Consider the following 25,640-nt stretch of genomic DNA (forward strand, 5'->3'; position numbering starts at 1 on the left):
GGTCAGGAGAAACTCCCTGTATAGTGGGCTGACCCGTGTATGGACCTCTACCCCGCCATAGGGTCAGGAGAAACTCCCTGTATAGAGGGCAGACCTGTGTATGGACCTCTACCCCGCCATAGGGTCAGGAGAAACTCCCTGTATAGAGGGCTGACCTGTGTATGGACCTCTACCCAGCCATAGGGACAGGAGAAAATCCCTGTATAGAGGGCAGACCTGTGTATGGACCTCTACCCAGCCATAGGGACAGGAGAAACGCCCTGTATAGAGGGCTGACCTGTGTATGGACCTCTACCCCGCCATAGGGTCAGGAGAAACTCCCTGTATAGAGGGCTGACCTGTGTATGGGCCTCTACCCCGCCATAGGGACAGGAGAAACGCCCTGTATAGAGGGCTGACCTGTGTATGGACCTCTACCCCGCCATAGGGTCAGGAGAAACTCCCTGTATAGAGGGCTGACCTGTGTATGGACCTCTACCCCGCCATAGGGACAGGAGAAATTCCCTGTATAGAGGGCTGACCTGTGTATGGACCTTTACCCCGCTACGAGGCTTCAACGATCCGGCTTCAGAACAGAGAAAAAAAACATCTCCCCCTCGCTTTAGGAATATTTTTGTAGAGGGATATGATTGGATAATTGGCTTAATTCTAATGAATTGCTAATTAATATGTCTCTTCTTTTCAGGAAATGTGTCATTAATCCTTCCAGGCGCTGCCTGAGGATTATGAGGAAGGCAGAATTTGCTCCTAATCTTTAGGGTAAGTTCACACCAGGTGTATTTTCAGCATTTTTTTCTGCAGCAAAACCTGATCTCTTGGCAGGAGAGAAGCTGCAGTAAAAAAAGCATGTTTTCCCTGTGTCTTTTTGCTGCAGTTTTGGCATGCTAGAAACCTCCATGTCTGATCTGGACAGAACAAGGCGACAGTGAGAGAATGGAAAATGTCACATAAAGGTAGAGAAAGGTTGGCAGTGACGCTGACTGGGGATAAACATCCGATCAGTAAGGTAAAGGTTTTTTTTCATATTTGTTATCCTTATCCCGGGACTTATTAATAAAGGGGTATTATACGATATCCAGCAATGAACACCGCTCTAATAAGCGGCCAGCGCAAATAAATGCGCCCTCTATAGACGGGGCCTCTGTGCAGTGACCCCATCACACCAACAGTTGCGGCTATGAGAGCGATGATCTCCTCCCACCTCCAGAGGCCGCTGTGCGCAGTCTGTGCGGTGACCTTCTCCTACCTCCAGATGCCGCTGTGTGCAGAATGTGTGGTGACTTCCTCCCACCCCTAGGGGCCGCTGTGGGCAGTCTGCTGGTTTTCTCGTCTCTAAGACGCTCATTGTGCTGGTTACTAGGTGCGGGATGTGGGGTTTGGTCACCCGGAGTACTCGGCGGTGAGTGTAATATCAGCGAGCAGAGACCTGGGGCTGCGACTGAGGTGAAGTGACTGGTGAGGAGAGGTCACCCCGATGTCTGCGGGGGGCAGTGTTCACCCCGATGTCTGCGGGAGGCAGTGCTCACCCCGATGTCTGAAGGAGGCAGTGGTCTCACCCCGATGTCTGCGGGGGGCAGTGGTCACCCCGATGTCTGAAGGAGGCAGTGGTCACCCCGATGTCTGAGGGGGGCAGTGGTCACCCCGATGTCTGAAGGAGGCAGTGGTCACCCCGATGTCTGAGGGGGGCAGTGGTCACCCCGATGTCTGAGGGGGGCAGTGGTCACCCCGATGTCTGAAGTAGGCAGTGGTCACCCCGATGTCTGAAGGAGGCAGTGGTCACCCCGATGTCTGCGGGAGGCAGTGGTCTCACCCCGATGTCTGCGGGGGGCAGTGTTCACCCCGATGTCTGAAGGAGGCAGTGGTCACCCCGATGTCTGCGGGAGGCAGTGGTCACCCCGATGTCTGCTGGTGGCAGTGGCCTCTCCCCGATGTCTGCGGGGGGCAGTGGTCACCCCGATGTCTGAAGGAGGCAGTGTTCACCCCGATGTCTGAGGAGGGCAGTGGTCTCTCCCCGATGTCTGCGGGGGGCAGTGTTCACCCCGATGTCTGAGGAGGGCAGTGGTCTCACCCCGATGTCTGCGGGGGGCAGTGTTCACCCCGATGTCTGAAGGAGGCAGTGTTCACCCCGATGTCTGAGGAGGGCAGTGGCCTCTCCCCGATGTCTGCGGGGGGCAGTGGTCACCCCGATGTCTGAAGGAGGCAGTGTTCACCCCGATGTCTGAGGAGGGCAGTGGTCTCTCCCCGATGTCTGCAGGGGGCAGTGTTCACCCCGATGTCTGAAGGAGGCAGTGGTCACCCCGATGTCTGCGGGAGGCAGTGGTCACCCCGATGTCTGCTGGTGGCAGTGGTCTCTCCCCGATGTCTGCGGGGGGTAGTGGTCACCCCGATGTCTGAAGGAGGCAGTGTTCACCCCGATGTCTGAGGAGGGCAGTGGTCACCCCGATGTCTGAGGGGGGCAGTGGTCACCCTGATGTCTGAAGGAGGCAGTGGTCACCCCGATGTCTGAGGAGGGCAGTGGTCACCCCGATGTCTGAGGGGGGCAGTGGTCACCCCGATGTCTGAAGGAGGCAGTGTTCACCCCGATGTTTGCGGGAGGCAATGGTCTCACCCCGATGTTTGCGGGAGGCAATGGTCTCACCCCGATGTTTGCGGGAGGCAATGGTCTCACCCCGATGTCTGCGGGAGGCAATGGTCTCACCCCGATGTCTGCGGGAGGCAATGGTCTCACCCCGATGTCTGCGGGAGGCAGTGGTCACCCAGAAGTCTGCGGGAGGCTCCGGTCACCCCGATGTCTGCGGGAGGAAGATGTCATTTGCACCCCCACCTCTTATCTGTTGTTTCTCTTGGTACTCCATTTGTTCCCCTGGTTATGGCTGTAGTTGGTGGAAAGGACAATGACCCCCATCATCATCCAGTTTGTGTGTCCGGGATTGTACAGATCCTGACATTCTCGTGCTGTGGTCACTACTGACCCCCTGATGTAAAGTTTTAAGTGAGGTGTTCCTCTATTTGGGGGTGTCGGGGTGTTGTCCGAGGGGACTCCGTCCTGATTACCTCAGTAGTGCAGAGAATAACTGAGCATTAGTCGGAGTTTCCCCCCCGAGTCCTGTGTGCGGAGCGTCCGTATCTATAGGAACCTGTGAGGGCTGATAGTCTCATGTCTCTCATTGCAGATCCTGCCCTGTGCAGTGATGCCAGTAGTCCTCACCCTCCTCAGGATGGAGCCCCTGATCTGTGGCCGGAGCTCGGTTTGTCTTTCCTTCATGCATGTCAGGGACATTAATAAGCTGTAACCTGCAACCATTATGCCCACAAGAATGGAAGTGAAGATGTCTCAAACCTCTCAGTCTTCTGACCTGGGACGTGTCTTGGTGGATGATGATGTGATGATGGATGGCTCTGACCTGACCATAAACAAAGAGCAGGAGATCAGGGACTGGATAGAGCAGCAGACGGATGACGCTCCGCTGCTCAGTAAGAACTTTACAAATCATGTTATACCCAAACCCCCCATCAGACCAAAGCCGCGTCAGCGAAGACTGGAACGAGCCTTCTCCCTGGATGACCAGAGCTGGCGCCGGAGGTTTAAGGCGAGTCAGGGGAGCTTAACGGACCCTAATGAAAGTGGCTCCTCTACAGGGTCTCTCCAGGAAGCCTCTGCTCTCGAGGATCTGGCAGCTGAGTCATCAGGAACCAGTCACTTGCAGGCCAGCATGGTGTCAAGGTTCCCAAAAATCAGTCATAAACCTTGTCTCGCACACACCAAGCCCCTGCAGCTTCTCCCCCAGTTAGAAGCCAACACGAGTCTGAGGACACAGAGGACGACTAATAGGATGGAGCTGGATTACAGGGATTATAAGCACCAGCAGCTTCTCCGCCATAGCAGCAGCCTGGGCGACACACGACTGAACGGTGCAGGCTGCGACCTCCACTCCAATGAGTCCATGAAAAGCACCTACAGCCTTCTCACCCCCCTCCGCTCCAAGGATGTCCGCAACAGGTGAGGCAACCCTCGAAAACTGGGGCGCAGTGTGCCCGGGATTATTTGTATTCAGCTCGGGGGGATACCTGTGTTTGGAATCCGTATGGCCATATGTTGCCCCATGTGAGAAATATAAACATGCATCTAGATGTGCTTTTATTTCGGGGCTCATGCCTGCAATATTGAACTCTGCGGCCCCTTCATTTATTTTTTAATGGGTTCAATATTTTAATAAATTACAGATGTAATTGAAAGTTGAGATAAGTGACCCATGGGGGGCGGCCATGATGTCTTCCACATGACCACTGCAGCCTCCTCATGCTGCTAGCATCAGTGTCAAGACCAGTGATTGGCTGCAGCGTTCACTTGGATGTACATGATGTTATTGCTACAGGGCAGTGGAGAAAGGTGGGGATGGGCCTTTGCTGGTTGCTTTTTGGGCATGCTGGTCAGTCCCTATAATGAATCGCTGTATGTGAGATTTGGAGATCTCTGCGGGTGATGTGCTCATTCCTCCCCGGTGTCATCTATGTGAAGTTACAATTAAACCTAAAATACTTCACAGTTCTCAATTTCTCAAAAATAAAAAAGTGTCTGCAACTTTCTTTATTGTAATCATGTGCCCCCAATAAGTGACTAGAAGCTGTGTAATATAAGGATGTGTGCTGCATCCGTGCATGGTGGGACATTCGGCTACATACAGACCTCACAGGTATTTGATGATCCCCCTAAGACCACTGCAGACTGTTTCCTGTCTTCTCAGGAGTTATTTGGAGGGGAGTCTCTTGGCCAGCGGCGCGTTGCTCGGAGCTGAGGAACTAGATCGATATTTCCCAGAGAGGCTGCTGCGAGTTTTCATTGCTACGTGGAACATGCAGGGACGCAAGGTGAGACGAGGAGGATGGCGCAGAAACCGCAGAATTGCGCATGCCTGTTGAGTGAGTGGGCTCTTGCTAGGGTTCTCTGACCAATCAGATGTCTCCACGCTGCTGTTATCCCTCTCACTTCACAGCATGAGTATCACATAGACTCTGAGGCAGAGATGCTGCAGCTGCATCCCCCCACCCGCCACTGTTTTCTGTAATGTAATTGACTTCTTTGGACGAGGTGTCGGAGATCCGCAGGCTGCAGGACAGCGAGGAAAATGCCACTGCCCCCATAATAACATAGATCATGTACACTTAACTGCTATAACCACAGGTGCCCAGAGTCCCCCCATCCCCGTAACAGATATCGGCGCTGCAAGCAGAGGTGTAGATGGGGCTGTCACTGATGTAACATCTCCCTCCTCTAATAACTGTTCCTTTAATAATTAGGTCCCTTACTTGGCTCCTATGTGCGGGGCTCAGCTGGGATTTTGTTCTACTGTAATTCATTATTCGGACTCCTTGTTTTTGTCATGAGTATAAGAAACTCTTTCCATTTCTTACGCTACGCTCTATATTTACCGATACCATCCAGGGGAGGCTATAAATACAGTCTTTCCTGTACTGAGAATTGTGCCGTCCCTGGGGTGTCAGGCCCTTAACTCTTTATAGCATGATGCACTTTCTGATTCCTCGTGTTCTCTGCACATGATGTCGCCTTATTCTGGGATATCAGTATTGACGTTCCTCTGTGCCCTCTTACCCCGCAATATCAGTAGTGACGTTCCTCTGTGCTCTCTTACCCCGGGATATCAGTGGTGACGCTTCTCTGTGCCCTCTTACCCCAGGATATCAGTAGTTACATTCCTCTGTGCCCTCTTACCCCGGAATATCAGTAGTGACGCTCCTCTGTGCTCTCTTACCCCGGGATATCAGTAGTGACGCTCCTCTGTGCTCTCTTACCCCGGGGTGTCAGTAGTGATGTTCCTCTGTGCTCTTTTACCCTGGGGAATCAGTAGTGACGTTCATCGGTGCCCTCTTACCCCAGGATATCAGTAGTTACATTCCTCTGTGCCCTCTTACCCCGGGATATCAGTAGTGATGCTCTTCTTTGCCCTCTTACCTCAGGATATCAGTAGTGATGCTCTTCTGTGCCCTCTTACCCCAGTATATCAGTAGTGATGCTCTTCTGTGCCCTCTTACCCCAGGATATCAGTAGTCATGCTCTTCTGTGCCCTCTTACCCCGGGATATCAGTAGTGATGCTCTTCTGTGCCCTCTTACCCCGGGATATCAGTACTGATGTTCTTCTGTGCCCTCTTACACCGGGATATCAGTAGTGACGCTCTTCTGTGCTCTCTTACCCCGGGATATCAGTAGTGACGCTCTTCTGTGCTCTCTTACCCCGGGGTATCAGTAGTGACGTTCATCGGTGCCCTCTTACCTCAGGATATCAGTAGTGACGCTCTCCTGTGCTCTCTTACCTCAGGATATCAGTAGTGACGTTCCTCTGTGCTTTCTTACCTCAGGATATCAGTAGTGACGCTCTTCTGTGCTCTTTTACCTCAGGATATCAGTAGTGACGTTCCTCTGTGCTCTCTTACCTCAGGATATCAGTAGTGACAGTCCTCTGTGCTTTCTTACCCCGGGATATCAGTAGTGACGCTCCCCTGTGCTCTCTTACCCCGGGGTGTCAGTAGTGATGTTCCTCTGGGGTATCAGTAGTGACGTTCATCGGTGCCCTCTTACCCCAGGATATCAGTAGTTACATTCATCTGTGCCCTCTTACCTCGGGATATCAGTAGTGACGTTCCTATGTGCTCTCTTACCCTGGGGTATCAGTAGTTACATTCCTCTGTGCCCTCTTACCCCGGGATATCAGTAGTGACGTTCCTCTGTGCCCCCTTACCCCAGGATATCAGTAGTGATGCTCTTCTGTGCCCTCTTACCCCAGGATATCAGTAGTCATGCTCTTCTGTGCCCTCTTACCCCAGGATATCAGTAGTCATGCTCTTCTGTGCCCTCTTACCCCAGGATATCAGTAGTGATGCTCTTCTGTGCCCTCTTACCCCAGGATATCAGTAGTGATGCTCTTCTGTGCCCTCTTACCTCAGGATATCAGTAGTGATGCTCTTCTGTGCCCTCTTACCCCAGGATATCAGTAGTGATGCTCTTCTGTGCCCCCTTACCCCAGGATATCAGTAGTCATGCTGTTCTGTGCCCTCTTACCCCAGGATATCAGTAGTGATGCTCTTCTGTGCCCTCTTACCCCGGGATATCAGTAGTGATGTTCTTCTGTGCCCTCTTACACCGGGATATCAGTAGTGACGCTCTTCTGTGCTCTCTTACCCCGGGGTATCAGTAGTGAAGTTCATCGGTGTCCTCTTACCTCAGGATATCAGTAGTGACGCTCTCCTGTGCTCTCTTACCTCAGGATATCAGTAGTGACGTTCCTCTGTGCTCTCTTACCTCAGGATATCAGTAGTTGACAGTCCTCTGTGCTTTCTTACCCCGGGATATCAGTAGGAATGTTCATCTGTGCCCTCTTACCCCGGGATATCAGTAGTGACACTCCTCGGTGCTCTCTTACCCTGGGATATCAGTAGTGATGTTCATCTGTGCCCTCTTACCCCAGGATATCAGTAGTGATGCTCTTCTGTGCCATCATTATTATTTATTTATATAGCACCATTAATTCCATGGTGCTTTACATGAGAAGGGGTTACATCAAAATACAAATATCACTTACAGTAAGCAAAACTAACAATGACAGTCTGATACAGCGGGGAGAGGACCCTGCCCTTGCGGGCTTACATTCTACAGGATTGTGGGGAAGGAGACAGTAGGTCGGGGGTTGCACCCGGGATATCAATAGTGACGCTCTTCTGTGCCCTCTTACCCCGGGATATCAGTAGTCACATTCCTCTGTGCTTTCTTACCTCAGGATATCAGTAGTGACGCTCTTCTGTGCTCTCTTACCCCAGGGTATCAGTAGTGACGTTCATCGGTGCCCCCTTACCCCAGGATATCAGTAGTGACGCTCTTCTGTGCTCTCTTACCCTGGGTTATCAGTAGTGGCGCTCCTCTGTGCTCTCTTACCCCTGGAAATCGGTAGTGATGCTTTTTTGTGCCTTCTTACCCCGGGATATCAGTAGTGAGGTTCCTCTGTGCTCTCTTACCCCGGGATATCGGTAGTGATGCTCCTCTGTGCCCTCTTACCCCGGGATATCAGTAGTGACGTTCCTCTGTGCTTTCTTACCCTGGGATATCGGTAGTGTTGCTGTACTGTGCCCTCTTACCCCAGGATATCAGTAGTGATGCTCTTCTGTGCCCTCTTACCCCAGGATATCAGTAGTCATGCTCTTCTGTGCCCTCTTACCCCAGGATATCAGTAGTCATGCTCTTCTGTGCCCTCTTACCCCAGGATATCAGTAGTGATGCTCTTCTGTGCCCTCTTACCCCAGGATATCAGTAGTGATGCTCTTCTGTGCCCTCTTACCCCGGGATATCAGTAGTGATGCTCTTCTGTGCCCTCTTACCCCAGGATATCAGTAGTGATGCTCTTCTGTGCCCTCTTACCCCAGGATATCAGTAGTGATGCTCTTCTGTCCCCTCTTACCTCAGGATATCAGTAGTCATGCTCTTCTGTGCCCTCTTACCCCGGGATATCAGTAGTGATGTTCTTCTGTGCCCTCCTACACCGGGATATCAGTAGTGATGCTCTTCTGTGCCCTCTTACCCCGGGATATCGGTAGTGATGCCCTTCTGTGCCCTCTTACCCCAGGATATCAGTAGTGAGGTTCCTCTGTGCCTTCTTACCCCGGGGTATCTGTACTGATGCTCCTCTGACACTCAGGAGGCATGCATCCAGAATCATAAGCTAATTACGGATTATCAGATGCCAGAATAATGGGTTTTCTGATACCTCACTTGTTTCCTGCATTACCCAGGATGTATGAAAGCTGCTGATGTTCCGCAGTAACACACGACTTGCATTGTATTATTCTTTGATACAATTGCTTGTGGTGGGTGTAGTTGTATATCTCTCAGTCAATATTCACATTAGTCTGCAGACATTCAGGGTAACGTGGGGTTATACAGACGTGGGTTCATGTATCCTTGTGTGTGAAGTTTCTTCCCCTCTGCTTCATGCAGGAGCTCCCGGAGACCCTGGATGATTTCTTGCTGCCGTCAGATGATGATTTTGCACAAGACATGTATGTTATTGGCGTCCAAGAAGGAAGCCCGGACCGGTCAGTGCCCCAATCATTTTATATCTGTGAGATTGGAGAATCGTATCTGCTCTCTTTTGTTATCACATTTGTCTGTGATTCATGTGAACATGACAGATCTGCAGTACCACACATGGCCACTGAGCAGCGCTGTATTTGTGAGGGAGAATCTATGTTTCAGTGTGATACACTCTGTACAGTAAAGCGGAGTATTCCCATCGCCTGAAGCTGTGCCTATATCCCATGACACTTCTACCTGTAACCGTGACATAGAATGTGGAGTGAAGCCACCATCTACATCGCTGTGCACACTTGTTCTTGTGGTTGCTATCTCACACTCTGTCCTGGGGGCTCCGTCCTTTCATTGCTGTGGGTAGTTGTGACCGAAGCCGCCATTTCCTAGCGGCACAGCCATTAAGTAGTCTCTTAGATTGTGACCCTTGTGTGTATTTACAGGCGGGAGTGGGAGGTCCGACTCCAGGAGACCCTGGGACCACATTACGTGCTGCTCCACTCCAGTGCTCATGGCGTCCTCTACCTGTCAGTCTTCATCCGACGAGACCTGATCTGGTTCTGCTCTGGTAAGATCTGTTCTCACTTCTTTCCACATGTGGGTCTTCTGTGATCAGCTCATATCACAGAGAAAGCAGCCGGCAAGTGTCCATAGGCTTGGGAGGTGCAGGGGTCATTAGCAGAGAGGGGCCAGTGCACAGAAACTAGACATGAACATTTAAAGGACCCTGGACAATCAGCCATGTTCATAGTTCATGGTCACCAGAAGTGAACCTCCTACCTGCAGGTATCCTGGGCACCTCATTGTAGGCCTGGCTTTACCCTATTGAGGTGATGTCTTGCTGAGCCAGCAAATCAAAAGAGGTGCCCTTGATGCCTGCGGGTAGGAGGAGGTTCACTGGGCTCCTATTTAGTGGCTACGGACTACTGACCTGACCATTGTTCCAGGGTCCTAGGAATTTACTCGCTCATCTTTAATGACAATTACTTTATAAGGAGTTCTGGGGCCATTCCGAATGTTTGAGGTCTGTAGACTTTTCTAAGGGCATACCAGCAATCCAGCACATCAGATAATCCAGCACTGACGGGTTGGATTGAAGGTATGCTGCTGTACACAATGTGTGGATTTTACAGGAGGTCCTAAAGCTTTGGAGGCGCCAGCAGGACAGTGTGATGGGATCCTATCCCTGTGTGTATTGATTCTGATGTGTTTTCTTCTGTAGAAGTGGAATATGCCACGGTCACCACACGGATCGTCTCACAGATCAAAACCAAGGGAGCCCTCGCCGTGTCCTTCACTTTTTTCGGAACCTCCTTCCTCTTGATTACGTCGCATTTCACATGTAAGAATATGTCCAAGCTGCTGTGTGTGACGCTCGACCCAATAATGACTATGCACCTTCTAATAGACTTTCTGCTCTGTCCATTCTAAGGAGCTCTGCTTGTTGTCAGTGAATGGGAACATTCTTGTTTGTAGTCCAACGCTTAAATCCTCTGCGGACCTAGCCCTGCTCATTACTGTGGGGTTGCGTCCTCAGATACATTGTAACAGACTCTCATCTGTGTGAGAGAACAAGGCGAGAAAATAGTTTTAGCTTCTTGGTATTAGTGACAATTTCTTGTTAATTCAGTGGCAGCAACCAGAGATTTTGATATGAGAGGATGAGAAAATAATGATCTGGTTATTTATGAGCCATTCAGTAAAAACTCTGAAGGCGAACCCTGTGTCCGTCCATTCTGATCTGAGTGTTTCTGTTGGCAGCCGGAGATGGCAAAGTCATCGAGAGGATCCTCGACTACAAGAAAATAGTTGAGGGTTTGGCACTACCTCGTAATATTCCTGACACCAACCCGTACCGCTCCAATCCCTGTGAGTACGATCAGTCCCCGGTGTCTTGTTCTGCTCATTAGTCTGCAACCGCACACCCCGCGTGATACCTGATGAGCTGTACTTCCACCTTCTGCCTCTAGAGGCAGTGTAGTAATATTGGAAGGCTCCAGAAGTAGTGAATGATGGCACTGTATAAGGGGATGCACAGATTGTTCCTGCATGGATGATAATTTCTTCTCCATCTGACATTGGTCACCCCAACCGTGTGTCTCCTCTGCTTGCCCTTCCAGTGGATGTTACAAGCCGCTTTGATGAAGTTTTCTGGTTCGGTGACTTCAACTTCCGTTTGAACAAAGATCGTTCAGGAGTGAACTCCATTTTACAACGTAAACCGGACCTAGATATGTCGCGGCTGCTGCAGTACGACCAGCTGATCAAAGAGATGAACGACGGTAATGGTGGATTGGACGCTAATTTATTATTTCATTTTTTCGCATCTTCAGTGGTGAAAGTTCATATGAGCGAGAATCGCAGCAGCGGAGCAGTAACCTTGTAACAAATGTACAATAACAGATTGGTATATACTGCAGTGCACCCTTCCCCCGCTGCAGACAGACGTAGGATTTAGGGGCGTCTCACAAAGCCGTTACGCCGTCAGCAAAAGTCATGGATTAGGAAAGAGGAGACCGAGGTGCAGGTGAACAAATCTGAGCTGGAAAATGAGCGCAGGCCGCCATCTGCTCAGCCTCTGATTACAGGGAGACGCCGAATGCTGCTCCTCCTGCGCACTCTCATAAGCTTAGTATTTCTCTTTCTGTCCAGGGTCCATATTTAAGGGATTTGAAGAGGCTGCTATTCAGTTTCTCCCCACGTATAAGTTTGACATCGGCTGTGACGATTATGACAGCACATCCAAGCAGAGAACACCGTCCTATACGGTAAGAGAAAAGCTGGGGGGACCTGAACCCCCTCATATGTGTCATATGTTAAAGCGCTCAACTTGGTATCAAAATGAATAGACGTCCTTGTAGGAGTCATTACCCTAACACAGTGTTCCCCAACTCCGGTCCTCAAGAGCCACCAACAGGTCATGTCTTCAGGATTTCCTTAGTATTGCACAGGTGATGGAATTATTGTCTGTGAAGGTGATGCAATTATCACCTGGGCAATACTAAGGAAATCCTGAAAACATGACCTGTTGGTGGCTCTTGAGGACCGGATTTGGGGAACACTGCTCTAACAGAAGCCATAGGTTTAGAAATCTGCTGGATAGAACATTTTCCTTGTTTATATACAAATTAGGTGTTTGGCTCACTGTGGGAGGAGACATGCGATCCAGAGCCTTTCCTCTGACAGTTACACTGGCTAGCTCCTCCCCCACTGCAATACCTGACAGTACTGGGTCAGTGAAGGTGTTGGAGAGCAGGAGCTCTGCATTGTGTGGCCCTGCCTCTGGATCATGTGACCTCTGCCTGCGCTGCTCCCGACAGCGTGACCTCTGCCTGCGCTGCTCCCGACGGCGTGAGCTCTGCCTGCGCTGCTCCCGACGGCGTGAGCTCTGCCTGCGCTGCTCCCGACGGCGTGACCTCCGCCTGCGCTGCTCCCGACGGCGTGACCTCTGCCTGCGCTGCTCCCGACGGCGTGACCTCTGCCTGCGCTGCTCCCGACGGCGTGACCTCCGCCTGCGCTGCTCCCGACGGCGTGACCTCTGCCTGCGCTGCTCCCGACGGCGTGACCTCCGCCTGCGCTGCTCCCGACGGCGTGACCTCCGCCTGCGCTGCTCCCGACGGCGTGACCTCCGCCTGCGCTGCTCCCGACGGCGTGACCTCCGCCTGCGCTGCTCCCGACGGCGTGACCTCCGCCTGCGTCGCTCCGAGCGCTTTATTTTTATATAGGTTTTTACTCCCAAACTATCCAGTGAATTTTTAAACTACAGCTTACTGCTCCTCCTCTTACCCCTCATCATCGCTGCCAGTTTTTCTTTTTATAACTTCCATTTTTTCCTCTTCATTCTAGAGCCATTAGCATCATTTGTCTGTCGATAGTGGTATAAGAGCTTGTTTTTTGGGGGAATAGTTCTTGTTTTGAATGACGACATCTGTTTTACCACATAATGTACAAAAAAAATCCAAGTGGGATGTAATGTTAAAAAAAAAAAAAAAAAAGCATGTCTAACACTTTTTTTTTGCCTTTTGGTTTTTCTTGCGTTCATTCTGTGGTAAGAATGACCTAGAATCATGAATCTGCGGGTCAGAATAATTATGGAAATACCAAACTTGCATCGATATTATTTAATGATAAAAAATTCAGCGTGCTCTAGTTGAATCTATTTTTCTGTTAGTCCTGTGACCTGTAATTTCTGTCTACAGTGTATACTGGCAGCGCCATCCCCACCACAGCGGAGCGCAAACCATATCGTATACTAGATTTTACACTGGAGACCCCCAACCACCTCAACTCAGAAAAAGTGTATTATACAGTGCAAGGTGGCTGTTAGACACATAGTGGATGGGCGATAAACCTGGAGTAATGCTTTAGTACATATAGAGCTAAAAGGGGTTAATCGGCCATGACAGGTTGATTATGAGCAGCTGAAGTGTTGGGAGGGAGGCTGCTCACCATATCTCCACCCCTGGGTGTGGCTCACTGTGTAAAATGAGACCTGTTTGTCTCACACATGTCAGTGTGTATGGAGGTGTGCAGATCTCCTGGATTGAGTGCCTTTGCTAAAGATCTAAGAAGCTGGAGTGTAACCCAGGCGGGTTATCCAGCACTATTGTATGGACTTTTTGCTTTATACCGGACAAAGGCTGTATTTGAGTTTCCTGTGATGTGGTTTATGAGAAATGAAATAACCAGCTGGACTTTAAATAGAAATGGTTCCTGAAACACCTCAGATCGCTCCCAAGAGAGCAGCACTGTTACAACAGATACATGGAAACATTGGAAAACTATTAGGGTATGTGCACACGCTGCGGATCCGACGCTGCGGATCTGCAGCAGTTTTCCCAAAGTTTACAGTACCATGTAAACCTATGGGAAAAAAAAAACGCTGTGCACATGCTGCGGAAAAATCCGCGCGGAAACGCAGCATGTCAATTCTTTGTGCGGATTCCGCAGCGGTTTTCAACCAGCACCAATAGGAAAGTGCAGTTGAAAACCCGCAGAGGAATCCGCAGAAGAAACCGCAAGAAAATCTGCAGTGAAAACCGCAGTGGTTTTGCACTGCGGATTTTCCAAATCCGCTGCGGAAAAATCCGCTGCGGAAAAATCTGCAGCAGAATCCGCAACGTGTGCACATACCCTTATAAAGGGCGTGTCCACTTGTGGACTCCTGGAAAAAGCAGCTCTGGTGTCACCTTATACTAGATTGTCTAGCCAGGTTTCCTCCAAATCAATATTATATCTAGATTACACACCTTTTTTGTTTGCAATTCAAATGTAACATTACACCCATCCTAATAGACAAAACTGCTGTTTTTCCAGAAGGGGCTTCATATGGTGAAAGGGTCATAGCCTCTCACACTGGGCACGTCCTCCTGCTCAAGTTGCCCCTTCAAACATCATGTCAGTTCATCCTGTGTGAGGTAATGGAGGTGGCCGCACATAGCCACCCTCTAATATAACCACCGTTACCTCAGTTAGTGATGTACTGCAGTATTGGGGGGGACTACAGGCTGCACACTAATCTCTGGCTGTCTGCAGGATCGGGTGGTGTACAAGAGCCGGAATAAGGGCGATATCCGCGTCCTGAAGTATGCCTCCTGCTCCCTGGTGAAGACCTCCGACCACAGGCCTGTATTCGGATTATTTCAAGTGAGGATCAGACCCGGCCGAGACAAGTAAGTAATAATTGACGCCCCCCGGGGTCTGTGCTGTGATATCTAATTCTCAGTGGACAACTGTTCAACATTTATCCACAGGACCCCTGTGTGAGGCAGAATGAGGCACTCCTGTCCCCACTAGTGTACATGCTCGACCACCGCTGTTTATTCTCTTTCACTTCCTGAAAAACCAAGCGCAGCACTATAGAGAATGAATGGAGCGGCGGTGGGGAAAGATTTGCCGTGTTCCGCTGCTTGGTGCAGAGCCCAATGGTTAGATCCCCACCGATCAGCAGACAAATGAATAAAAGTAGTTGTCCCCTGAGAACTAGTTAATGCCAGTGGGTGGACCCATCAGAAATCGCATTACTACCATCCAGAGGCTGAATACTAGTCCTGCTCGCACAGCTGCATGGCTCCCTATGAGACCGGGCTGATACAGTAACAAATTACCCACCCGTGTCTGCTGGGGAGGATCCGGACCCGATTCAGCTCTCAGGGGGGTTAAGAAGATTTTTCATGAGGTCAGTGGCTATACATCTGTGTCTGGACCCCCAATGATATGATAATGGGGGTCTACGCACCCTGTTATTTTCAGTAACCCTTCATTGTAAGAAATGCAGAGAATGGGGGCTCCAGCTCATCAGTCTTGCAGTATAATGCTCCTACAGGCTTATAGCCACATGCGCTTGTCAGACGGTGAAAAGATATCTGGCCCTGCGTGAGTGGACTAAAATCTTCACTTTTATTTCAGGAACCTAAATCTAGACAGGACAGTTTAGTCAACAAAACCCATGTGTTTTCACCAGAAAGTCATGGTTGAGACAATCATTCAGACTTTCTGGTCAAAACACACTGGTTTTGCTGACTGAACTGTCCTGTCTATGTTTAGGTTCCTGAAATAAATGAGGATTAGTCCACTCTCTGGCACATATCTTTTCACCGTTGGTGTTCCTTGTAAGATAAGTACGCGCGACGGCACACATCTGATTTCTCCCCCATCTGCGTCCATATTACCCGTCTTTAAGTATTGGCTCTTTGAGCAGTGTAATGTTGCCCGTGTCTTCCTCCTTGCAGCATCCCCCTGGCGGCCGGACTCTTTGACCGCGAGTTGTATCTACTGGGCATCAAAAGGAGAATCTCCCGAGAGCTGCAGAAACGGCACGCCGTGAAAAACCAAAAAAACAGCAGCGTCTGCGCCATCTCCTGACAGGAGGCCGCGCTGATCAGAGGAAGAAACACCGTGCTGCCTGCAATGGGAATGTCCTCACCCCTCCCCTGGGGCAAAGAGACTCTGCAATTATCGATTGTGGAGCCTTGGAATCAGCAAAATGGAGTCTGAATCACTGTCTGCAGTGCTGCCATCTCACCACAAGCCTGAAGAGGGCGCTCTGCACCCTGCAATCATTCCTGGGCCTTCTGCTCATATTATTTTGTAATATATGTAAATAGATATTTATCTGGAACAACTCCGCCTCTGTGGTCTCTGATATTCCAGTGCCACTCACCTACTGTCAGCAGCTTGGACACAGTGAGAAATAGTGTCCATTTATTGAGATCTAGAACCTGAAAGTCCTTCCTGAGCCTGTCCTGCCTACACAGCTGCTGAGTACGCTCCAATGTGTCACTGTAGGGAAGAGCCATCGGCCTGAAGTCTATGAAAGGAGACGTGCCGCCAAGTCTACCTTCACCGACACATTGTGACCAGTCCTCACCGCTGTAAGCAGGACAAGTTGCTAACACGAATATTTGCATTCACTGACCGCATTCATATGCATAGTGAAGGAGAACCAAAACACAAAGTCGCTTAGAAATTGTATTGGAGGATTATGGTTCAGTCAAGAGAAGCACATTGGGGGTCCTACTGCTGGAAAAGGGGGGCCTGCTCCCAGCAGAGAGGCGGCCAATGACTCGCGTCACAAAGAGGAGCTTTATGATCTCCTGTAAATGTCACCTGACACGGGAGGGGTTTGAGTCCATTTCCCACAGCATGGAGCTCCAGAGTCTGCTGGTGGGTGACACTGGGGGAGATCCTCCATATATTGGTCCATAGAGAAGATCCATTCATGAAATGCCAGTTACCGTCCTCAGTTATGGTTCACATTCCTTTTACCTTAGAATCCGAATATTTAGGGATCGTTGCATAGTAGTGACGTCTGAATGTACGACCCTCACATTTCTGCAGGAGATTGCTGCTCCTCAGGATCTGGATTGTCCATGACACCAAGGATCTTAAAGAAGGTAGCAGATAGTCCCAAGGAAGCAGAGGAGAAGATGAAGACCGAGGCTGGGGGGACGCACGGCTGCGTTACACAGATCCGTATCACAACAGTGGATCCGCACACCCGGCAGCTCCTGCTGCTGACAGTGACGGGATGTCGCACAGCCGCTGCTCAGAGGTTTTCCCAACACCACTAAAAAGAATGATCAGAGAAGATGGACTATAACGGCCATTGTAACTTCTTTTTAAATAAATTTGCAGCATTTTCTTTTCCACACCTGTCTAATGCTTCTGCAAAGTAAGAATGATTTCAAAAATAGAAATGTTAATTGGTAGTTTGCATTTTGTTGTTTTCTATTGAATGAACAAAATAAATCAGTTTATGAAGTAACTCGGCAGGAGGTTGTTCCCAACATCTTGGAGAAGTGACCCCAGATGATCTGTGTACGAGGCTTGTGCATGAGTCAGATACTTAACACCAGCCAGAGGTATTGGATGCGGCAGCCGGACAACTCCCCCAAACATGCAGCCAAGAACAGAGTCCTGGAAGTGGTGGTCCGACCCCACAGATCCCTGATCTCACATCATCTAGCCTGTCTAGGATTCACATGGAGAGACTGTAGGATCCGGGGTAGCTTCTACAAGAGCTTTCAATAACCTTTTGCTGAAGTCCCTTCAAAAATTATGAGCAGGTGGCAGAGAAGAAGTGATGGAAGCAACGAGCGGTCACCAGATACTGATGGTGGAGGCGAAGAGCGGTCACCAGATACTGATGATGGAGGCCATGAGCGGTCACCAGATACTGATGATTTACCTCCCTCCTCCGCCCACTACTGCCACCTCCAACCCCCCTCATCTCTTCCGAGGACTTTGGTCGATCTTGTTTTTGAAGTAGGTGGCAAACAAGGCAAACCTTAACTGTTCCACGACCCCAACCACTCCATATACCAGACCTCTGCCCTTCCCTAATAACTTCCCTCTCCAACATCACTGAAGGAGAGCTTACTCGCCTCTTTTCCAAATCGCACCTCACCACCTGTGCACTTGACCCCATCCCCTCCCACCTGCTCCCCAACCTCACTAACATGCTCATTCCAGCCCTAACCCATCTCTTCAACCTATCGCTATCTTCTGGTACCTTCCCCTCTGCCTTCAAACATGCCACCATCACACCGATCCTCAAAAAAACTAACCTGGACCCAACTGCTATGCCCAGCTACCGCCCCATATCACTGCTCCCGTTTGCTTCAAAACTCCTTGAGCAGCATGTCCATGCTCAAATTTCCTCCCACCTCTCATCTAACTCTCTCCTTGACAACCTCCAATCTGGCTTCCGCCCCCACCACTCCACCGAAACTGCCCTGACAAAAATTACTAATGACTTACAGCCAAAGCTAACAGACAGTTCTCGATCCTCCTCCTTCTTGACCTGTCCTCTGCTTTCGACACAGTCGATCACTGCCTACTGCTACAGATTCTTTCTTCCCTTGGCATCAAAGACCCTGTCCTGGAATGCCTCATACCTTTCCGACCGCACATTTAGCGTTTCCCACTCCCACACCACCTCCTCATCCCGCCCTCTCTCTGTTGGAGTCCCTCAAGGCTCTGTCCTAGGGCCCCTACTTTTTTCCATCTTATACTCTTGGCCTAAGACAACTCAAAGTCCCACGGCTTCCAGTACCACCTGTATGCGGACGACACTCAGATCTACCTCTCTGGCCCAGATGTCACCTCTCTGCTGTCCAGAATCCCGAAGTGTCTGTCAGCCATATCCTCCTTCACCTCTCGCTTCCTAAAACTCAATGAAGACAAAACCGAACTCATCATCTTTCCCCCACCTCACGTATCCCCCCCTACCTGACCTATCTATTATGGTAAACGGCATCACGCTCTCTCCCGCACCTGAAATCCGCTGCCTCCTGGTAACTCTCGACTCTGCCCTGTCCTTGAAACAGCACGTCCAAACTCTTGCCACCTCCTGTCGCCTCCAACTCAAAAATATTGCCAGAATCCGTTCCTTCCTCAGCCCACAATCTACCAAAACTCTTGTGCATGCCCTCATCATCTCCCGCCTCGACTACTGCAACACCCTCCTCTGTGGCCTCCCCGCTAACTCTCTTGCACCACTCCAGTCTGTCCTCAACTCTGCTGCCCGGCTAATCCACCTCTCTCCTCGCTACTCCCCTGCTTCTCCCCTCTGCAAATCCCTCCACTGGCTCCCAATCCCCCAACAAATCCAGTTCAAACTACTAACACTGATCTACAAAGCCATCCACAACCTGTCCCCTCCCTATATCTCTGAACTAATCTCCCAATATCTTCCCTCACGTAATCTCCGATCCTCCCAAGACCTCCTACTCTCCTCCACACTCATTTGTACCTCACACAACCGCCTCCAAGATTTCTCCCGAATATCCCCCATCCTCTGGAATTCCATGCCCCAACACGTCCGACTATCCACCACCCTCGGATCCTTCAGACTGAACCTGAAAACCCATCTCTTCAAGAAAGCCTACAGTCTGCAATAACCATTCTGGCGCCTCGCCATCGCCAGAGCCGCCTCCTCGCCCCTACCTTCTGTCTCTTCCCCACTATCCCATAGAATGTAAGTCCGCAAGGACAGGGTCCTCTCCCCTCTGTACCAGTCTGTCACTGTAAACCTGTTTACTGTAAACGATATCTATAACTCTGTATGTAACCCCTTTCTCATGTACAGCACCATGGAATTAATGGTGCTATATAAATAAATAATAATAATGATGGAGGCGACGAGCGGTCACCAGATACTGATGATGGAGGCGACGAGCGGTCACCAGATACTGATGATGGAGGCGACGAGCGGTCACCAGATACTGATGATGGAGGCGACGAGCGGTCACCAGATACTGATGATGGAGGCGACGGGCGGTCACCAGATACTGATGATGGAGGCGACGGGCGGTCACCAGATACGGATGATGGAGGCGACGGGCGGTCACCAGATACGGATGATGGAGGCGACGAGCGGTCACCAGATACTGATGATGGAGGCGACGAGCGGTCACCAGATACTGATGATGGAGGCGACGAGCGGTCACCAGATACTGATGATGGAGGCGACGGGCGGTCACCAGATACTGATGATGGAGGCGACGGGCGGTCACCAGATACTGATGATGGAGGCGACGGGCGGTCACCAGATACTGATGATGGAGGCGACGGGCGGTCACCAGATACTGATGATGGAGGCGACGAGCGGTCACCAGATACTGATGATGGAGGCGACGAGCTGTCACCAGATACTGATGATGGAGGCGACAGGCGGTCACCAGATACTGATGATGGAGGCGACAGGCGGTCACCAGATACTGATGATGGAGGCGACGGGCTGTCACCAGATACTGATGATGGAGGCGACGGGCGGTCACCAGATACTGATGATGGAGGCGACGGGCGGTCACCAGATACTGATGATGGAGGCGACGGGCTGTCACCGGATACCGATGATGGAGGTGATGGACGGTCACCAGATGCAGATGAGATTTACATTTCTATTTTGTTCATTCACTTTATCAAAAAACAAAATGCAAACTATTAACACTTCGACTTTTGGAAGCTTCTTACTTTGCAGCATTTTTTTCAACACCTGCCTAAAACTTTTACTCAGAACTGTATAATCTTGAAAAGCTCATTAATATTAACCAGAAATTCTTCCATCTGCCCCCGAATTCTTACTAACCTCTACCAAATATATTCTGGGGAGAAGTGGAGGACACAAAGGCTGGTGACCTCAGGGAGGGACCCGGCCGGCCGTGCACTCACCGCTTTCTGTCTTGATGCAGAATCTTTGCTTGAATCCCTTATGCGAGGGCGAGCAGGCGACGACTTCGGGGCTTGTGCAGCCTTTGTCTATGTATCGGGCCCCGGAGATGATGTTACAGCTGTAGCATTGCAGGCCCGAGGCTGCATGAGAATGACAGACAATGTATCAGTAACCCAGTCTTCACTGCATCAGTAACATGCCCTAGTTGTGAAACCAATGCACTTTCCTCCATCATCACAATGCATACAATACAGTCTGGTGAACACCAATGCACATCTTGCACAAGGATGGCAGATTTAATTAGATAATTGTAATATCTAAACAAGTCTCACCTAAAAGTGAACAAAAGCAATAACCACTGGTCACAAACCAGAAAAAAAATTATAAGACAAAAATCTAAATATACAGAAGGAAAAAGATAACCTTGCAGTGCTCAGTATGGCCAAAAGATGGCAGAACAGGACATTAGCTGCCATAATACACAGTGTAAGGGCTCATTGTCATCTGTGTATAAATCGGACGAGTGCAATCCAATAAAAAAAGCAGATTGTTCACTGACTCCGTGCTCATATGCGATTTTTTTTTTTCTCAGCATCATGCTGCAAGTGGCCTCTTATATCGGGATTCGCCAATGGGTGTGAAAAAAAAACAAACAAAAAAAACTGATGGCACACTGACCATCCATATGCCATCTGATTTTTTTTACAGATGCATTACCATTCAGTAAGCATAGAACACTGTAAATGATTGTAGAATAATGGTCGCAGAGAAATAAATGCATTGCATACGCATGTCATACGGATGCTGTGTGAGAAAAATAGCACTGTACTCACATAACGCTCACACTCGTCCTTTTCTGGATCAATATCGGAGCCTTATAAATGCAAGCCCTTAGGAAGATAATTTGCCATCTTGTGGCTACACATAGTACTGCAGCAATGTACACTTAATTTAACTCCTTCCCAACATATGCCATGTATGTAAGGCGCTGCGGGAGTTGCATTCCTGCGAACCGTCATACAGATACTTCTTCTCAACTGCGCGGGCTCACGCTAAGCACCAAGTGCGGATGTCGGCTCTATATCAGTTCACACTCTGCAACAACGCCCACGATCCTAGCACTGATCGGACGTTTAGTCCCTCTGATGCCGCTGTCAATAGTGAGAGCGACATCGAGGAGCATTGCAGAAGGAGTGAGCGCCCTGTCTGCTCCCATCGGCATAAAGAGATGCGATTGCGTTGTGCTGATGGTGACCCTGGGCTGGGAAATGGCCACAGGGTCCTTCAGGGAAGGTGGCTTGTGAGCGCCTTCTCCTCTGCCTTTCAGACGTGGATCTGATGCCCTGGAGTGCGGCAGCATTGCAGAGTATCACAGCAGTGTAAAGATGATTCCCTAACAAAAAAGGTATTACAAATTGGAAATATATAAAACAAAGAAATATTCCAATAAATATATGTAAAAAAAACAACTATAAACAAAAAAAGTACACATTTGGTATGTAAGGCTATGTGCACACGCTGCGGATTTTGCTGCTTATACGGAGCGTTTCCGCAGCTGCGGGTCCGCAGCAGTTTCCCATGAGTTTACATTACAATCGCTGTGCACATGCTGCGGAAAAAAACGCGCGGAAACGCAGCAGTTTACAGTCTGCAGCATGTCACTTCTTTCTGCGGATTCCGCAGCGGCTTTACACCTGCTCCAATAGAAAACCGCAGTGAAATCCGCAAAAAACCTCGGTAAATCTGCAGCAAAAACGCAGCATTTTTGCCCTGCAGATTTATAAATTCCGCTGTGGAAAAATCCGCAGAGGACCATTATACGTGTGCACATAGCCTAAAACTGTCCTAGCTAACCCCTTCAGTGAATACAGTAAAAAGAAAAAAAAAAAGCCAGACAGAGTCCAGGGTAACTCTGCTGCCGCATTATAGTGAACGGATCCATCGGTGGTTTCATATGCATCACGTCACTTGGAGATTTAAAGGTATGTGCACACGTTGCGGATTCCATTGCGGATTTTTCCGTATGGATTCTGCAAAATCTGCAGGTAAAACGCCCTGCATTTTACCTGCAGATTTAGTGCAGTTTTTGTGTGGATTTCACCTGCGGTTTTACACCTGCGGATTCCAATTATGGAACAGGTGTAAAACACTGCGGAATCCACACAAAGAATTGACATGCTGCGGAAATAAACAGCAGCGTTTCTGAGCAGAATTTTCCGCAGCATATGCACTGCAGATTTTGTTTTCCATAGGTGTACATGGTACTGTACAACGCATGGAACACTGCAGGGCCTTAGATGGAAACCTCCAAAGTAAGTGCTCAGCGTAGAGAGTCAGATAACTGTAATCCTAAAATGTTATGTAAAGTGTTCTCAATAAAAGCTTCAACTCAATCCACAAAAAAGCAAGTCCTCACTCAGATCTGTCATCTGCAGGGGCTTCATACCACGTTACAGGTAGCACAAAGGCTCTGGTAAAGCGAAATGGCTCCTCCCCCCCCCCCCCCCCCCAAAAAAAAAAAAAAAAAGAAATTCAGCAAATCCAAATGCCCCTCTCTGTTCTTTAGTGTCCACATGTCTGGCATTTTGTAGAGATGAGAGCCCACCTAATTTATGGGTGTGCATCTCCAGAAATATGAGCTGGGCATAATGTACTGGTCACTACAACGGCAGTTTGCATTTTTTCACTCTGCAACATCCATTGCTGCCTGTTTCTGGATAACACCCATGGAATCAAAATCACACTACACCTGTAGATGAATTCCCAAAGGGGTATAATTTCCAAAATGGGATCACTAGATTGGGAATTCTTCTCTTCTAGCAATTAGGGGCTGTGTATATGAAGTCCGCAAACTATTCTAGGAAAATCTGCGCTCCTGGAGGCAAATAGCGCTATGTCCCTCCCGAGTCTCGCCGTGTGGCTAAGCAGTACTGTTACAGCCACATGTTTTATTTCTACATTCAGCAGAAATTGTGGGACAAATTTTGGTGTCATGTTTACCCATTTCCCAGTGGGAAAATGTAAAATCTGGGGCTAACACACAATCTTGGTGGTAAAAATCAATTTTTTTTTTCTTCACTGCCCAATGGCATAACATTCTGTGACACACCCATGGTGTCAATATGATCACTGCACCCCTAAATGAATTTATTGAGAGGTGAAGTTTGTAAAATGGGGTCACTTACGCAGGGGGGTCCACTGTTCTGGCACCTCCAGGGGCTCTACCAATGTAACATGGCACCCTCAAACCAGTGCAGCTAAATCTGTACTCCAATATGGCACCTCTTCCCTTCTGAGCTTTGCACCGTGCCTAAAAAGTAGAGTTCCCTCACATATCAGGCATCGGCGTACTCAGGAGAAATTGGAACAACAATTTTTGGGGGGTCAATTTTCTCCTGTTACCCTTGTGAATATGCAAAATTTGCGGTAAATATTATGGGAAAAATTTGATTTTTTTTTTTCCTCTTCGCAGCTCAAGGTTATTAACATCTGTGAAACACCTGGGGTTTAAGGGTTCTCACCATGCATCTAGATAAGTTCCCAGAGTTTAGATTCCAAAATTTTGTCACTTGTTGGGGGTTTCCACTGTTTGGGCACATCATGGGCTCTCTAAATGCATCATGGTGGCCACTAATTATTCCAGCAAATTTTACATTCAAAAAGTCAAATGGCGGCCCTTCCCTTCCAAACCCTGCCGTGCACCCAAACAGTAGTTTTCCCCCACATATGGGAGAAATTGCACAACAAATTTTGGGGTCCATTTTCTCCTGTTACTCTTGTGAAAGTAAAACAAATTGGGTCTAAAGGAAAATTTTTGTGAAAGAAAAGTAAAATGTTAATTTTTTTCCTTCCACATTCCATTAATACCTATGAAGTACCTGAAGGGTTAATAAACTTCCTGAATGTGGTTTTGAGCACCTTGAGGGGTGCAGTTTATAGAATGGTGTCACTTTTGGCTATTTTCTGTCATATAGGCCCCTCAAAGTGACTTCAAATGTGAGGTGGTCCCTAAAGAAAAAATGGTGGTGTAAAAATAGATTGCTGGTCAACTTTTAACCCTTATAACTTCCTAACAAACACAAAAAGTTATGTTTCAAAAATTGTGTTAATGTAAAGTAGACAAGACATGTGGGAAATGTTATTTAGTAACTATTTTCTGTGACATGACTCCGCTTTAAGAGCATAAAAATTAATAGTTTACAAATTGCTAAATTTTTATCAAATTTCTGATTTTTTCACAAATAAACGTAAGTAATATCAAAGAAATTTTACCACTATCATGAAGTACAATATGTCACGGGAAAACATTGTCAGAATCATCAGGATCCATTAAAGCATTCCAGAGATATTAACCCATAAAGTGACAGTGGTCAGAAAGGTGAAAACAGGCTCCGGGGTCAAAAGGGTTATGTATTGTAAAAGATATTGTGTGTCATCTTGTGGCAATAGCCTGCATTTATAATATAACCGACAAACATCCTGGAGTACATATGATTTGAGGAAGTAAAAAATAAAGGCTGACGATCTTAAAAATCCTGTCATTTATAAAAACATTTGTGCAGAACTGAAGGTCGCACCAAGGGGCAGTAAAGTCAAGCAGTGCAAAAAGTATAAAATAGCAGACATACTGTTCTAGTACCACATACAGCCATTACATGGGGAGTCCCATATAGCTCTTTTTTGCCATCTTGTGGCCAAAATTTGTAGCACTATGTTGCATACATTTTTTCCCAGTTGAGATGGTAAAATATTGTTTGGCGTCAAATGGTGAAAATTTGCCTAATTTTCATACCTAGATCTTATTATAAGACAATGTATGACATATGGCAGGTCATACATTATTCCTACTCTTACTATTTATAAAAAAATAT

General features: G+C 48.7%; 1 protein-coding gene across 2 annotated transcripts; it reads left to right on the plus strand.

Moving 5' to 3' along the window:
* The first annotated feature begins 1,143 nt into the window (after window positions 1-1,143).
* Window positions 1,144-17,242, plus strand: INPP5E (inositol polyphosphate-5-phosphatase E). 2 transcript variants are annotated; one of them, XM_077284805.1, is made up of 11 exons: window positions 1,144-1,399; window positions 3,174-4,000; window positions 4,746-4,869; window positions 9,003-9,100; window positions 9,536-9,660; window positions 10,315-10,434; window positions 10,854-10,961; window positions 11,213-11,374; window positions 11,745-11,860; window positions 14,628-14,764; window positions 15,824-17,242. In XM_077284805.1, exons 2-11 carry the CDS (start codon window positions 3,306-3,308, stop codon window positions 15,954-15,956), a joined length of 1,818 nt encoding a protein of 605 aa, XP_077140920.1. In that variant the 5' UTR covers window positions 1,144-1,399; window positions 3,174-3,305; the 3' UTR covers window positions 15,957-17,242. The 2 variants fall into 2 exon arrangements, with proteins under 2 accessions (XP_077140920.1, XP_077140921.1); XM_077284806.1 differs by having other exon boundaries at window positions 1,265-1,455.
* Window positions 17,243-25,640: the final 8,398 nt, after the last annotated feature.

The sequence above is a fragment of the Ranitomeya variabilis genome, chromosome 2 (genome assembly GCF_051348905.1).
Source record: "Ranitomeya variabilis isolate aRanVar5 chromosome 2, aRanVar5.hap1, whole genome shotgun sequence".
Taxonomy (NCBI): Eukaryota; Metazoa; Chordata; class Amphibia; order Anura; family Dendrobatidae; genus Ranitomeya; species Ranitomeya variabilis.